We start from the raw sequence: 13,556 nt of genomic DNA on the forward strand, positions 1-13,556 counted from the left end.
CTTGTTTAATTCTTCTTTCACTGAAAACTCTTTAAACAAAACATTTCTCAGAAACTCAGGTATAAAAAAAGACACCCGGCTAATTTCATAGTGCCCCCTCTGCATTATCCATGTCTTGAATACCTTAGTCAAGCCGTTTGAATCTCTCTTTAACTCCTCACGTCTCTCATTCATAATTCAAGTGGATTAAATAGATGATATCAATGAAAAATCCGGATCCAACTCTTTAGTCATGCCTCGGTCTTTATGCCTTATATTTTGCATATATTTCAGCTTCACTTTGTATAATTTGCTACAGAGAAGAATGTACTAAGTATGTTATCTGTGACGTAAATGACCATTAAATGGTTATGAATAAATAATAAATGAAACTTACCTTCAAATGACTCCGGATGAACGCTGGATTGTATTGGATGGCTCAGAATAGATGAGAGAGAACAAACGTGTCTCTCGACTGCAGAGCTGCCTGATTTACAACATTCAGTTATCACTATGGTTCACAATCATTTGCTCTTCTTCTCCTCCCTTTCTTTGCCCCCTCTTCCTCTCTGGCAGTTTCTTTCTCCCGGTCCGGCTGTCTCTCTCTCTCCGGAGGCTTGGCAGCTATTTATCTGCACATGCTGGACAGGCATTTTCCATCCGACTTCCCCCTCTGGATGTATTTCTTCCATCTTTTCATCTCCCCTGCTGATCTTTTGAACCAGAGGGGACCTCAGCCATCACTTTCATTTTGTAGCATTTATCCAGTGCTCGGCAAGTAGTTGAACAGTGAAAAAAGTCATTTGTCATGAACATTCTGTCATTTTCTTTCTCATATTATCAGTGAAATGAAAATAATTTAAATCTGTTATTTAACTGGTGCTATGATGATTATCATCCACTGTCGGTCACATAAACATAAGCACAGAGACATGAGGGGAGTTTGCAAGAGCATGATGATGATGAGGTGCCTCATGGGTTTCTGGTATACTTGTGGGATCCTGGAAGAATGAGGTACTCTGATCCTACACTGAACATCTCCCTGACAGATATTTCAGAAAATATTAGATAAAAAAATAGACTTGTGATTCAAAAATCATCCTCAGCGTGTGGTATGCAAAAAGATATACGAGTAGTGACTTTACAAACCAAGGTTTGTAAATGTTTAAAGAGGTAAAACTACACCCAACAAAAATGTTTTCAGGACAACTCAAGGTTTGTTTACTCGTAATGTAATTACCAATTTTGAGACTTCAGAGCTGTTTTGTGAGCCCATCATGTCTGTATCTCACATAAACAGGACGGAAGAAGAGATTATGTTTGAGGTTATTTCCGCTGTACATGTAAGTGTTTCTATCTTTACAGTCAATCAGCCAGATACGTAAAGAGTTATGCAACAGTGTTAGGAAGGTGGAAAAGAAGAGATGATCATTGCATTGGTTTACTCACACCATTAGTTTGTTATTATTTCTGCTAAATCTGGCCTCTGACATAAATAACTTTAAAGAAAAACATGTATTTGTCCTTCAACTGTTCAAATCAAATTTATATTTTGAGTAAAATAATTCAAGAACAGTGGTGGAAAGACTTCAAGCATGAAGTACAACGGAATATTTATTTCATTTAAAGCTTGCAGGATAGGCATTCTTTGAACATTCAAGTTTTAAAACACTTGTTATCTGTACTTGGTAAATAAAAACTCTTTCAAATATATTTAGATATAAAACAAAAACATGTTACAGCAAGGTAAAACAGCAGGATTGCATCACTTACCGTAATACATTAGACATTGCCCATCAATATATACACAAACATACATTTGAAACATTATTTTCTCATTATAGTCCTCTTCTTTGTTGGTCATATATCAATTTAAATGTTGTGGACCAGTTATACAGAAAAACCGTGTTTGACTCAGAAATATCTTTCAGATTGTCTTTGCTTGTTGAATAAAGTACCTGGAGGACACAACGAGTCACATTACATACACCTGATTAAACAGGTCTTCATAAATATCATTAATCTTTTTGATATTTTTTCCAAATAACAAAAAATCTAAACATTTGGAGACTTATATTTCAAAATGAGGGACATTATTTACAAAGAATTAAATACTCCAGTTAGTGTGAGAGGGTAAAGCAACTATGGGCTCTGATCATGGGATCATAATAGCTTTGCTTCAATACCAAAACATTCAGTTTTTGAAGACAGAATAGTCTTATTATGGTGATGCTCATTTCTTATTTTCTCATTTTGAATGAAATCCCTAATATGTAAAAAAAAATATAACAACCAACAGTTCCATTTCAATATCTTAAAATACAAAGACCAGCTCATTAACAACAAAGTAAATAAAACTGTGGAAAGATACTATTTACAACGTTTTGCAGTAAAACAAACAGGTGCATTGGCTACAAATGGCAGGACAGCAGTTTACCGAATATCTGAGATGGCAGTCTTCAAGGATAAATCAGATTTTTCTCCCACGTCACTCTTTAGCTCCTCAGATGTGAGACTCTCCAGTGTCCCGGGTGCTCCTGGATGCCTGAAGAACCACAAAGGAGAGTTTTGTCAGTAATTTTCAGTAATGTGATTGATTGAATAACAAAAACTCACATTTTTCAGAATAAATAAAAAATAATAAAAACTCCATCATCATCATCATTAAAAAGCAAGAAGAAATATTACTCGAGTTCTGATTAAGAAAACTGGCAATCTGAGAAGAGTAAGTTACTTTTATATACAGTAGGACATATTTGGCATATTCATATTTATTAAAAAAGTTTTGAAATGTAGTTTGGTCTGACTATGGTCAGATAATCTGACCAGATTACAAATAATCTGTTACTGCTGAACCCTGAATACCTCATCATTCAAACTCTGAAAAAGACTTATCTACTTGCTTTTGGAAGGTTTCCAGAATTCAACTTGTGTGACTTAACCCCGGTCTCTCAGGCAATCTCATTACAGATAAAGTGATAAACTGTCCGCACGCATAAGAAATGTGTGATATAATTTTACAGTGTAATGCAATTGTTGTTGATTCAGTATTTCACAACCTTGGAGTGAGACTCAACACCAACTGTTTTTCTTCAGAATCGCTCACGCCACCTTTAAAGCATCTTATTTTATTATATTTTTATACTTCTATGAAAGTAGATACTGTATGGTAGCCAAATAAAGTAGGAACTATGTTGCATTGTGATAAAATGAATGAATGATTGGATTTTACAGTTTAACCAATATAAATATCTGCTTACCTGAGCTTTGCTGGAGTACGAGGTACTGAACTCTGAGTAGCTCTTCTTCCTCGGCGCACAGAATCTGGACAGGATGTTTCCATACTCTTCCCTCACCTAGAATCAGAATAAATACAAATAGAGTTTTGACATCTGAAAAAGCAGCAGACTTTCTTATTTGTTTCTGAGAGGATCGTGACCGACCTGTTTGGAAAAAAGGCAGTGCATGACGAAGAGCATAACCCCTTGAAGGCTGCCAAAGATGGTGAACAGGTAGGACATGGCAATTGTGCCCTCCTCAAACTGGAAACAACCAAAGATCCACATGGTGCCCAACACACACAGCTGAGCCACTGCAGTGATGGTGAACGCCCTGCAGGAGGCAACAAAGACACACATTTGTCACATGTGAGGCTCCTCAACAGGAAACAGCTTACTAAGCAGTAATATAGGAAATATATGCTGACATGTATACACACCCATGCAGACCTTGTCCATACACACATATGAAACATACTGACTCACTTTATTTTCTGCAGATTGTCCAGGTCAGGGTTTAAACTTGAGAACTTCTGCGCCAACTTCCACACCGTGATGAGAAAGAAGAAAATGTTGACCTGAAAGGAGATAGAAGTCAAGATTTAAAAAACTTTTTTTTTAAAGCACTGAAGTCAGTTTTAGAGATATTTTTCATTTCAATAATCATTTTTTTACTCACAAAGATGATGACACAGGCAGGACCAAAGAAACTCCAAATGGATTCCAAGTTCAACCAACAGCTGCAATGAATATTGAGAGTTTATGGAGCCGATTATATGTCAACATAACCCTGAATTTACTTAAAAAAAAAATAATTCAACAAGATCAACATCAGAAGAGAGAACTTACTATCTCTCAGTGCCGTATCCCTTGCTATTAACTAGGGCAGAGATACCGACAATCACAGCTGGGACTCCATAGCCTCCTGCCATCATGTAAAGGGTTTTGAAGTTGGTGTTAAAGACCAGGACTACCATCCTGAAGAGTTGAATGCCCTCCAGACACATCCAGCAAAATGCTGCCAGGTAGAAGAAATGCAGCAGCCCTGCTACCACTGCACAGCCAACCTAATGCAGCAAGGAGAGAGATGAGGATCAGGGTGACAGCAGTGAGAAAAGGACAAAGGATGCAGAGAAATGGGGAGAAAGAAATAGGGAGAAACTTCTTGCTGAATTGTTGTTTATAAATCTACAGCACCCACATAAATCATTCAGTAGCTGTGCTTTTACTCAGTATCTATTCCTCTGCTCTATTCAAGGGTGTCAGAAATATTACTGCGCTCATCTGGACACTGCAGGCATTTTGACTGCGCAAGCTTTTATTTCACAATCGTATTTACCTTACTCTCTGTGCGAGAGATGCCTGCAAGGAAGATAAGGATGGCAATGAAGAGGCTGATGCAGAGGTGCAGGTGGATGCTGGTCCTTGGGCTTTGGATGGAGCGGATCAATGAGAACGTCAGGATGCAGATGAACAGGCAAATTAATGAAAGGGACAGACCCACCCAGGTGATCAGCTGCAACTCAAACTTGTCCTGTTGGGGGAGAGAGAAGAGGGTGACATTGCAGAAAACAGAAACAGACTGAAGTTTCGAATTTTATGTCTGAACTATTTGTATCATCACGTAGAGTTTTAACCTCCATCTCATAGAGCGCCATGAGCACTGCGAAGCTGCTCAGGTGGTTGCAGGAGCACACAGTTCGTTCAGAGTTGGACTTCACCACGCTGCATCCACGATCAGACCACGTCCCATTTCCCTCAGAGGAATCCCAGAACACACAGGTGTGGTTGGATTCATTGGTCTGTGAAACAAAATAGAGATAATGACCATTATACAAACAATATTTTAATGCAGTGAAAGATTGTGATCCATGATAAATAAAAAACTATATGCTACCTGCTTCAGGTGGTAGAAAGTTAACTGGACTGGCTCTTCGAGGTGACTGGTGTTTCTGTTACTGACGGTGACTGTCACAACTTTAGAGTTGATCCTAAATCTTTGGTTCGCTTTTGGTTTCATCCCACTAAAAAAGCCGTCTGCAGAGTCGTTCAGGTTTGCATAGCTCAGCAAGGACACTGCAGTAAAGCCTTTCACAATCACAGAAGGATAACACTGGATTAATTGGACATTCATTACATTCGTAGGTCATCTATGTCTAAATGAAAGTGGTACAAATGTGTTAATTGCAGGCATTATCATTACCAGGGTAATTGGAGAGATCTCCAGCAGCTGTCTCCAACTGGATGTCCAGATGGGCTTGCTTAGATGATAAAGTTACAGGTCCCTGAGGTAAGTTAGCCCCCGTTTGCACCAGCAGCTCCAGCTCTGAACCCATACAATACAAAGATCAGTTTTTTATCAACATACATCGCCTGTCTGCTTCAGCAAAAAAGAAGGTGGAAGGTGTTTAGCAATGTTTCAATGGTAACAACCCATAGACCATGAACCACCACAGGTGCCAGGGTCTAAATTAAGTTCTGGGGACATCATTTTAACCCACTGAACATTTCTGAGTAGTTCTAGGTGATTTACCATGACCTGGATGACTGAGAACTGAGTAGAAACTTGTTTTGCCTTTCATCCACATTTTAAAAAAAAAATCTACAGCCACAAATCAGGTTGTTTTCAGTACATTGTGCTTCGACACATCAGCGTCGAGTTTGTGATCGACAGCAGCACAACTTGAATCTCCCACATACTTGTTGTTGTTGCAGAGTCAAACAAAAAAATGACAGTTGCCTGTTGCTTTAATTGCCGCCATCGTTGTTGTATAGTGGCTTTAAAAACAGCCGTTGCTTTTTCATACGTCAGTGGAATCATTTGTTTCACTGGTCTTTATAAAGCAGTGGAAAAGCAGAAAACAGGCTGAAGGAAAAGTAGTTCCTGGGACAAAAAGGTCTGGCTACTTTGGGTGGAAACTTGGCTTCAGTCATTGAATGAAGAGCTCTGACTGAACGCTTGTACGTGTCTTTGTGAATGAGAAACCAAAGCAAAGAAAGCAAGACAAACTCAAGTGCTTCACTTTGTGTCAATTTATATTTAACCTGTGTGAGTGGTGGATCTCTGTGTCCCAGGTGGCGTAATGAAAGGTCCTATGAGCCTCAGAGTGTTCTCCACCAGGTCCAGAAAGGTGGAGACTTTCCTGTTATCTTTGAAGGGTTTGCCGGACAAGAGCTCGTCGATCGCAGACAACAGTCTCTACAGCCACAGGAGAGGAGGGGTAGAGAGAGAAACATGAGCATTTGCACGGAGAAACAGGAGACAGAGTCAGACCGAGGCAGACTTTCAGGCTGCATACCACCTCAGGTCAACATAAACAGTCTGAGTTGAGCAGAAACATCTGAACATGTGACAGAGCTTGAAGGGGGCGGGACTTCCTGTTTCTGTGCTGCTTGTGAGGAACTGATTTTTTTACATAATCAAATGGATTTTAAATTAATTTCTGTGAAGAAATACCTTCAGTATGTCATCTCCATCCAGTTCTGTTGGATTCTCACTTTCTGTAAGCTCCAGGCAGCCTTTTTTCAACAGCATCACAAGATCATGTGCAACGTGAGATTCCTAGATATAAGGAAAAATGACACAAAAGTATGAGGTGATGGACATTTTAAACATATGTACTGGACGGTCATAAAAGTGTTTCTGGAACTTTACCTCTGTCAGATTGTTCATGTCTTTGAAAACATCACAGTCTAACGCTGAGGAAACAGGATGTTTGGTTTCATTACATGTGCTTGCTGATAATCTGTTTCTGTTCTGTTTATATATTAACTGAACAAACACAGGTTCAGTAATGGATGTTGGAAAAAGTTGAATGTTACTGTGTTCTTACCAGTGCACTTAGACTGGTTGTTGCCATAGTTAGTGAACCCTGCGTGGCATGCACAGTAATGGCCGCTGGCTCCATGGTGGCACGTTCCATTTCCGCATATTGTCTCGTCAACCATACATTTGTCTAAAATAGAAACAAACCAGGGAGAGAAAAGAGAAAATGGTTACACTGTGTGTTTCAGTTAGTGCTAATGGAAAATCAAATTTCCTGGTAATTCATAAAAACATAAAGCAGATCTCAGACCAGCATGTTATGGATTGTAATCATCTCAGTGTACTGCACAGAATATTCTTGTCTGTCCTACTATTCAGAACTTAGGATCAATTATCTTTGAAGTCAGAACAAAAATCTAATATTTAAAGTATTTTGCAGCATCATGTTGTAGCCCTCACCTTCACATTGCTCCTGACCAGCAGAGAAGTTAGATCTGCCAGATTTCAGTCCAAAGCCAGCATTACAGACACAGAGATGACTGCCCGGTGTGTTGATGCATCTCGCATTCTGCCCACAAACCTTTTCCTGTTCACATTCGTTGACATCTATGTGAGCAGGAAGACAACATTTAATAATAGCGGAGAAAAGAAACGATCACTCAGCCATCAATGTTCTCACCATAAACTATAAATAAATCATATTTGCATAATGTCCCTGCAGCACAGAGAAGAGGAACAATAATACATACATACATACATACATACATACATACCATATAAATAACCTACCACTGTGTTATTTTATAGTGAGGGGGTACTGATGAGTATCTTACCTTCACATGTCACATTGACACCATTGCGGAACACTTCAACTCCAGTAGTGGAAACGAATCCATCATCACAAATGCAGGAATAACCTGGAATTGCGTTGAGACATTTGGCAGTGGGTCCACATAGGTCCGTGTTCGCCAAACACTCATTGATATCTTAAAGAAAATGACAAAGAAAGAAAGTTTTTATTTGCATGGCAGCAGTAAAACCTCAATGAAATTGTCATAAAAAGTCTCTGCCATAGTTAAATAAATACACAAGATAACTTACCTTTACATGTTGCAGAAGTAGCAGCTGAAAAATTCTTTGTGTTTGTTGATGATATAAAACCATCACTACATTGACAGTAAAAGCTGCCCACTGTGTTGAGACAGACTGCATTCTCTCCACAGGGCCCAGTCATCTCGGGATAGTCTTCATCCTCAGCACATTCATTATTATCTTAATAAAGGACACAGGAATGTAACAAAGATGATTATCATATAAATAACTGCCTGAATGAATGTATATCTGCGAGTATGGCTAACCAAACTCCTTCAAGTTTTAATTTTACAGTAGACTCTTTAAATAACGAAAATGTGTGGTAGTAATACATCAAACGCAATTAATACCTGAATATCTGATTTAACATGAATCATTTAGCAACAGATGAAGAACAACTCAGGACTTTAACTAAGTAAAAGTAGCTGGTTTTTGGTTTCCAAAATGTAGTGGAGCAGAAATATCAAATATAATAAAATGGAAATACTTGAGTCAGGTATAAGTTCTCAAAACTGTACTTATGTACAGTACTCGAGTAAATGTACTTCATTCCATTCCATCATGGTAAATATTATTTTCTTTTGGTTTCTTTTTCTAGAAGCAAGGATGAGTAATGTATGACAAACAAAGCACATATGCCACAACCTGCTGGTCTTTACACAATGGGTTATGTGTTAAGGTAAGATTGTTATTCATACCGATGCATTCTTTATTGAAACTAATAAATCCTTTAGGACAGGGTGGCTTCGACAGGACCACAACGAAGGAGAGGTACAGAGCTGAAAAGAAAGCAGGCAACTGTTAATCTACAGTTTTATTGTGAACATTAATGCAACATCTGACCAGACCTATGCTTAATCTACACTGACACACTTTTTAAACAATAAATCAAAGATAATTTGTGTAGTTGGAGAAGTGGTTCTCAAACTTTTTCTGGCCTGCCGCCTTTCAGAAGCTAAAAAAAGTCCATGCCCCCAAATCCACAATTTCTATCAATCATTGAGAAAGAAATGGGAAAGCTAATCAAAAACATCAGAGGAGGATTTTAGTGAAATACGTTTGAAAACCACTGAGCTACAGGGACATTAAAGGATCAGTTTGACCACACAAATCAGACCAGAAATGTCCTGAGAAAAGGTGAATTTCCTCACTCTCCACCCTCATTTCCTCAGATTGTTCCAACAGAATCTGCACCATAATTTAAAATGAACACATGGGTGTCAGGAGAACTCTGCTTCCTATGTGTATGTGTAAGGAAACATCAGCTGGCATGGCACAGTCATAAAATAGCATTACATCCTCAGGCTATGAGAGTGCAGAGTCAGTCCTCTGTGGTCGCCTAAACGACACCAGATGGGTGTAATGTAAAGTAAAAGGAAACAGGAAGAAAGTGTCCAGTTATTTTTTTCCACTGTCAGTTTGTAAAATGAATACAGTATACCCTGAACATGGTAAATGTAGCTCAGTCATTGTTAATTAAAGTGTAATTTCATCCAAATCACAAAGAGGTATGTTCCCACTTATCTAGCCTGGCAGATAACATTTGCTGCTCAAGAATCTGCTGCAACACTCATAAAATGGAGGTGAACGAACTTTTGTACTTTTGAAAACAAACTTCTCTGTCAACAATTTTTTTTCACCTTTGGAAGAAAAAAGTTGCCAGTAAAATCTGTTGGCCAGATAAAAGTAGATATTAGGTTTTAAGAAACATTCAGCATGTTTTTGGTGGTTTGGAAGAACTGATGATTTAAATTCTAACTTAAGGAAGGAACTAATCCAAATAGAACTGACTTACATTAACAGGACAACTAGAGAAAAAGATAATTCCACCTAAATGGAAAGTTGCAACATAACATTCAGTGTTAACTTATCTATGGTTTTGAAACATCCGGTTTTTTAACTTTTCATCTTTGGTTTTGCAGATATGTACTTGGCTTACATTTATTCCTGCGATTGGGTTGAGATAATATAAAGTAAAAAAAAAAGGGGGTTAACCGAGATTGTGATCATTGCGTTATGAAATGTTCCACTGGTCTCGTATTGAGTGATACAAGTGTTGTTACTCATAGCAACACACACAGTTTCCTCCTCTGAGGGCAGAAGTGTATGCTTGTGGTCACTATCAGGTGACAAGTGGGTGTTGTGCAATGAGCTCATAGTGTATAAATATCACTTTAAAAGCAGTAGAGATTCAACAGAGATCCTTTGAGCAGTGGGGCCCTGATAGCGGGTAGTTTGAAGAAAAGCTGCTGTGTTTAGCATCTCTCTTTCCTTTACTCCTAATTTATTGGGCCTCTTTCCCACCCATAAACTTCAGAGTCAACTGCTGCAGAGTGACTCTCATTAAAAGCTGGGAGATTATAATTTCATTGTCAAGACTTAAGATTCCTGTCAGATTTGATCTCAGTGGAAAGTTGTTTAAGTAATAAAACATAGATCAAAATAAGCATGATTATATACAATTGTTTTATTTATTTCTGTCGCAGCGGTTACAGTATGTAATGTAAAATGGAATTATGTAATGCCTGGCAGAAGATACAGAAGTATCCGTTACCATACCGCCAGTATATGGAGCAGCTTCTCTCCTCTGGCAGGCTCTGCACTCCTCTCTATAAAATAGTTTGTTTTGTTTTACAACCCTGGTGTTGTAAAATGACAAATAAATTTACCTTTACCCTTTAATTGTATTTCAAATTTCTCTGTATACCACTTTGGTCATCATTATTCGACAGTTATTCCCTTTAAAATGAATATGTATACTGGCAGTAACGGTATGTTAAATATCAAAAGTGTGATACAAAATTCATGGCAGATTTCAACTTGAACGAGATATAAATATCTATTCTTAAAAGTTTTCAGGCTACTGCAGCCAGCCAGTTTCCCTCCCTGAAGCACGGAGCATTTTCAAACTTTCTCAGCAGATGAATTTCCATCCTTACTACTGTGCAGATGGATGACAGATGTGACTCACCCAGTATCAGGAGGTTCCACCGGCCCGGCATGGTGAAGAGGGAAACTCTGTCCAGATTTGTGCGAGGAAAGTTTAAACAACCAAAACAAAAACCTGGGAACTGTCTACATTTAGACAGTGCAGTTTCCAAAGTTTCCCGAGTTGTGTCTGTAACTTAAACGTAAAGTACTGTGTACGGCAGTAAGGCTAATAGGTATGGAAAAAGTAGCGACAGTATGTGGTGATGCTAGCAAATAAAATATATATAAAAATGGAATCAGTAGACTCTCATATCATATGATGACTTCTCCTTTCCCTCACAGTCTGTGTCTGTTTCTCTCCTTTGAATCTTCATCTGCTCTCACTACTGGGGTGACATGCTGAGATGACGTAAGTTTTTTTGGGAGGGGTTTCTCTCTCTCTCCCTGAATCACGCCTCTGAGAGAGGACAGCCAGGAGTTTTCAACTTCTGGTTTTGTTGGGGCTGGGCGATAGAGGAGAGGAAACAGCTGTGCCTGCACACTGGACTCTGTTTCCATGACAACCAAGCGTTACCAAAGAGTGCTTTGGCACAAGTAATTTCTGTTTCTGCTCTCTGTCTTTGCTCATCTCTCTGTATCTTTCCTCTCTGTTGGACTGTTGCTTGTTGGAGGACAGACAAAGGGGGGGTCAAGTGGAGTTTTGACCGTCATTGTTCTACTGGTGGGTATACCCTCCCAAAAGCAGAGTGTCTGCACTCAGCTGGCTAACTATGGCGATGACATATGTATAGCTTTTGCCTCCATGTCTAAAACAATGTAACAATAGTAACAGTGTTGAGCTTCATTTGGAGTGTATTTTTACAATGCTCCATTCCCAGAAGGAAGACCTACTGTACTTCTTTCAATAAAAGTGCAGATGAAGTAAATCAGTAAGGTCATGGGTTAATGTTCACTGAAGAACAACAAAAACGGTGCAAACTGCTACTTCAGAGCGTCTATCACAAGTCTTTGAAAGTGTCTGTCAAATGAATGTCAGTGTGAACACATGCACTTCTGAGATAGCCTGGGCATGAAGAGACATAATGTTCTTTCCTCATCACACATTTTTGATGTTCAGTCAGCCTATGTCACGAGGTGTCACCACCCTTTACATGACTTTATTTACGCATGCTTCTGGGAGTTGTACTGACTTGAGCTATAAGAATCTGAGGAAGTGCTGTAAGAATTTATAAGAGCAACCAAATGGAAGAGAACAAAACAAAACATTAAATTTTCACCATCTTTTCTTGTTTCCAGGTCACAGCGGAAAGGTCATTTTCAGGTCTGAACACACAGTACAAAGGCTCACTGACAGGCAGGGTGGTTATTACATTTCACACTTCTAAACAATGAGGTGGGCTCTGGGCTTTGTGTGACATGGAGCATGTGGTTGACAGACAGCGGGCCTTTAGGGACTGGTGGTGTTACAGAGCATGCTCACAGAGGGACCTTGAAATGTACTGCACTAGCATGACCTGTTACAAAAAAATCCCCGTTGGTAAATAGGCCTATAGTGTGCATCTATATGTATAAGAAATGACTTGCAGTCTGCAAACATCAAAAGGTGTCTTGTGTGCAACACATCCGGCGTGATAAAAGTTCTTAAGTATGAATGTAAGATTCTTATCTTGTTCCTTCTGCTACCTGCAGAAACTAAACCTCTTCAAGTCCTTTCACAAAAAGTTAACATCATACAAACATCAAACATGAGCTGACCATGATGGTCATCGTATTTGTATTGTAGCTGCTGGGTTGGGTAGATGCTGGTGGATGAGTCTTTGCTTAGAGTCAAAACAAAACAAAAAAAAAAGAAATGAAACAAAGACTGAATGTAAAAACAGACAGGAAGATGAGAAGACAGGAAATCAGAGCTGTTTTAAAAGGTGACCATGAGCAACAACATGAAAACATGAAACACACAAACATGAAACACACAACACACAACATGAAACACACAACACAGTTATATACCGCACAAAGAACAAAAAGTGGAACTCGAGGTGATGCACGAGGGACTTTGTGGGGACTTTTTTAATGAAAAGCATTCACTCAGAGTACATCATGTACTCTATGTGGGCGAATCTCAATGACCTTTGCAGTGCGATGTCAACTTGAGTCATTGTTTTGATGACTTTGAACTTAACTTGACAAAAAATAAATGACTTGGGACAGTGACTCAAACAACTTGTCTGGCTGTCAGTATTTAACTATTCAAAGTGAAAGGGAGGGGATAGAGAAGAAAGAAAGAAATATTGGTTTTGTCTTTGTAAAGACCAGATAGTGCAGGTAAGACTGCAGAATCTGGGGGGAGACTTGACTTAAGACTTGGCTTGCCTTAACCAACAACTCAACTTGACTTGACTTAGCCTGTGACTTTACTTCACTTGACTCAAGAAAAAATTACTATGGACTTGTCTGACTTGACAAAATGACTTGAGTACCACAGATACAATACACGTTACTGCACTCTT

General features: G+C 38.9%; 1 protein-coding gene across 1 annotated transcript; it reads right to left on the minus strand.

Annotated features, from left to right (window-relative positions):
* Nucleotides 1–1,575: 1,575 nt before the first annotated feature.
* adgre5a (adhesion G protein-coupled receptor E5a) lies at nt 1,576–11,514 on the minus strand. The gene is made up of 19 exons (XM_073495357.1): nt 11,087–11,514; nt 8,814–8,894; nt 8,125–8,295; nt 7,857–8,009; nt 7,483–7,629; nt 7,091–7,213; nt 6,913–6,956; nt 6,715–6,819; nt 6,303–6,456; nt 5,461–5,583; nt 5,155–5,345; nt 4,895–5,059; nt 4,597–4,791; nt 4,107–4,324; nt 3,937–3,997; nt 3,744–3,835; nt 3,423–3,591; nt 3,240–3,335; nt 1,576–2,524 (listed from the first exon to the last, which is right to left on the minus strand). The coding sequence occupies exons 1-19, from the start codon at nt 11,115–11,117 to the stop codon at nt 2,483–2,485; spliced, it is 2,361 nt and encodes a 786-aa protein (XP_073351458.1). The 5' UTR covers nt 11,118–11,514; the 3' UTR covers nt 1,576–2,482.
* Nucleotides 11,515–13,556: the final 2,042 nt, after the last annotated feature.

This window comes from Pagrus major, chromosome 23, assembly GCF_040436345.1.
Source record: "Pagrus major chromosome 23, Pma_NU_1.0".
Taxonomy (NCBI): domain Eukaryota; kingdom Metazoa; phylum Chordata; class Actinopteri; order Spariformes; family Sparidae; genus Pagrus; species Pagrus major.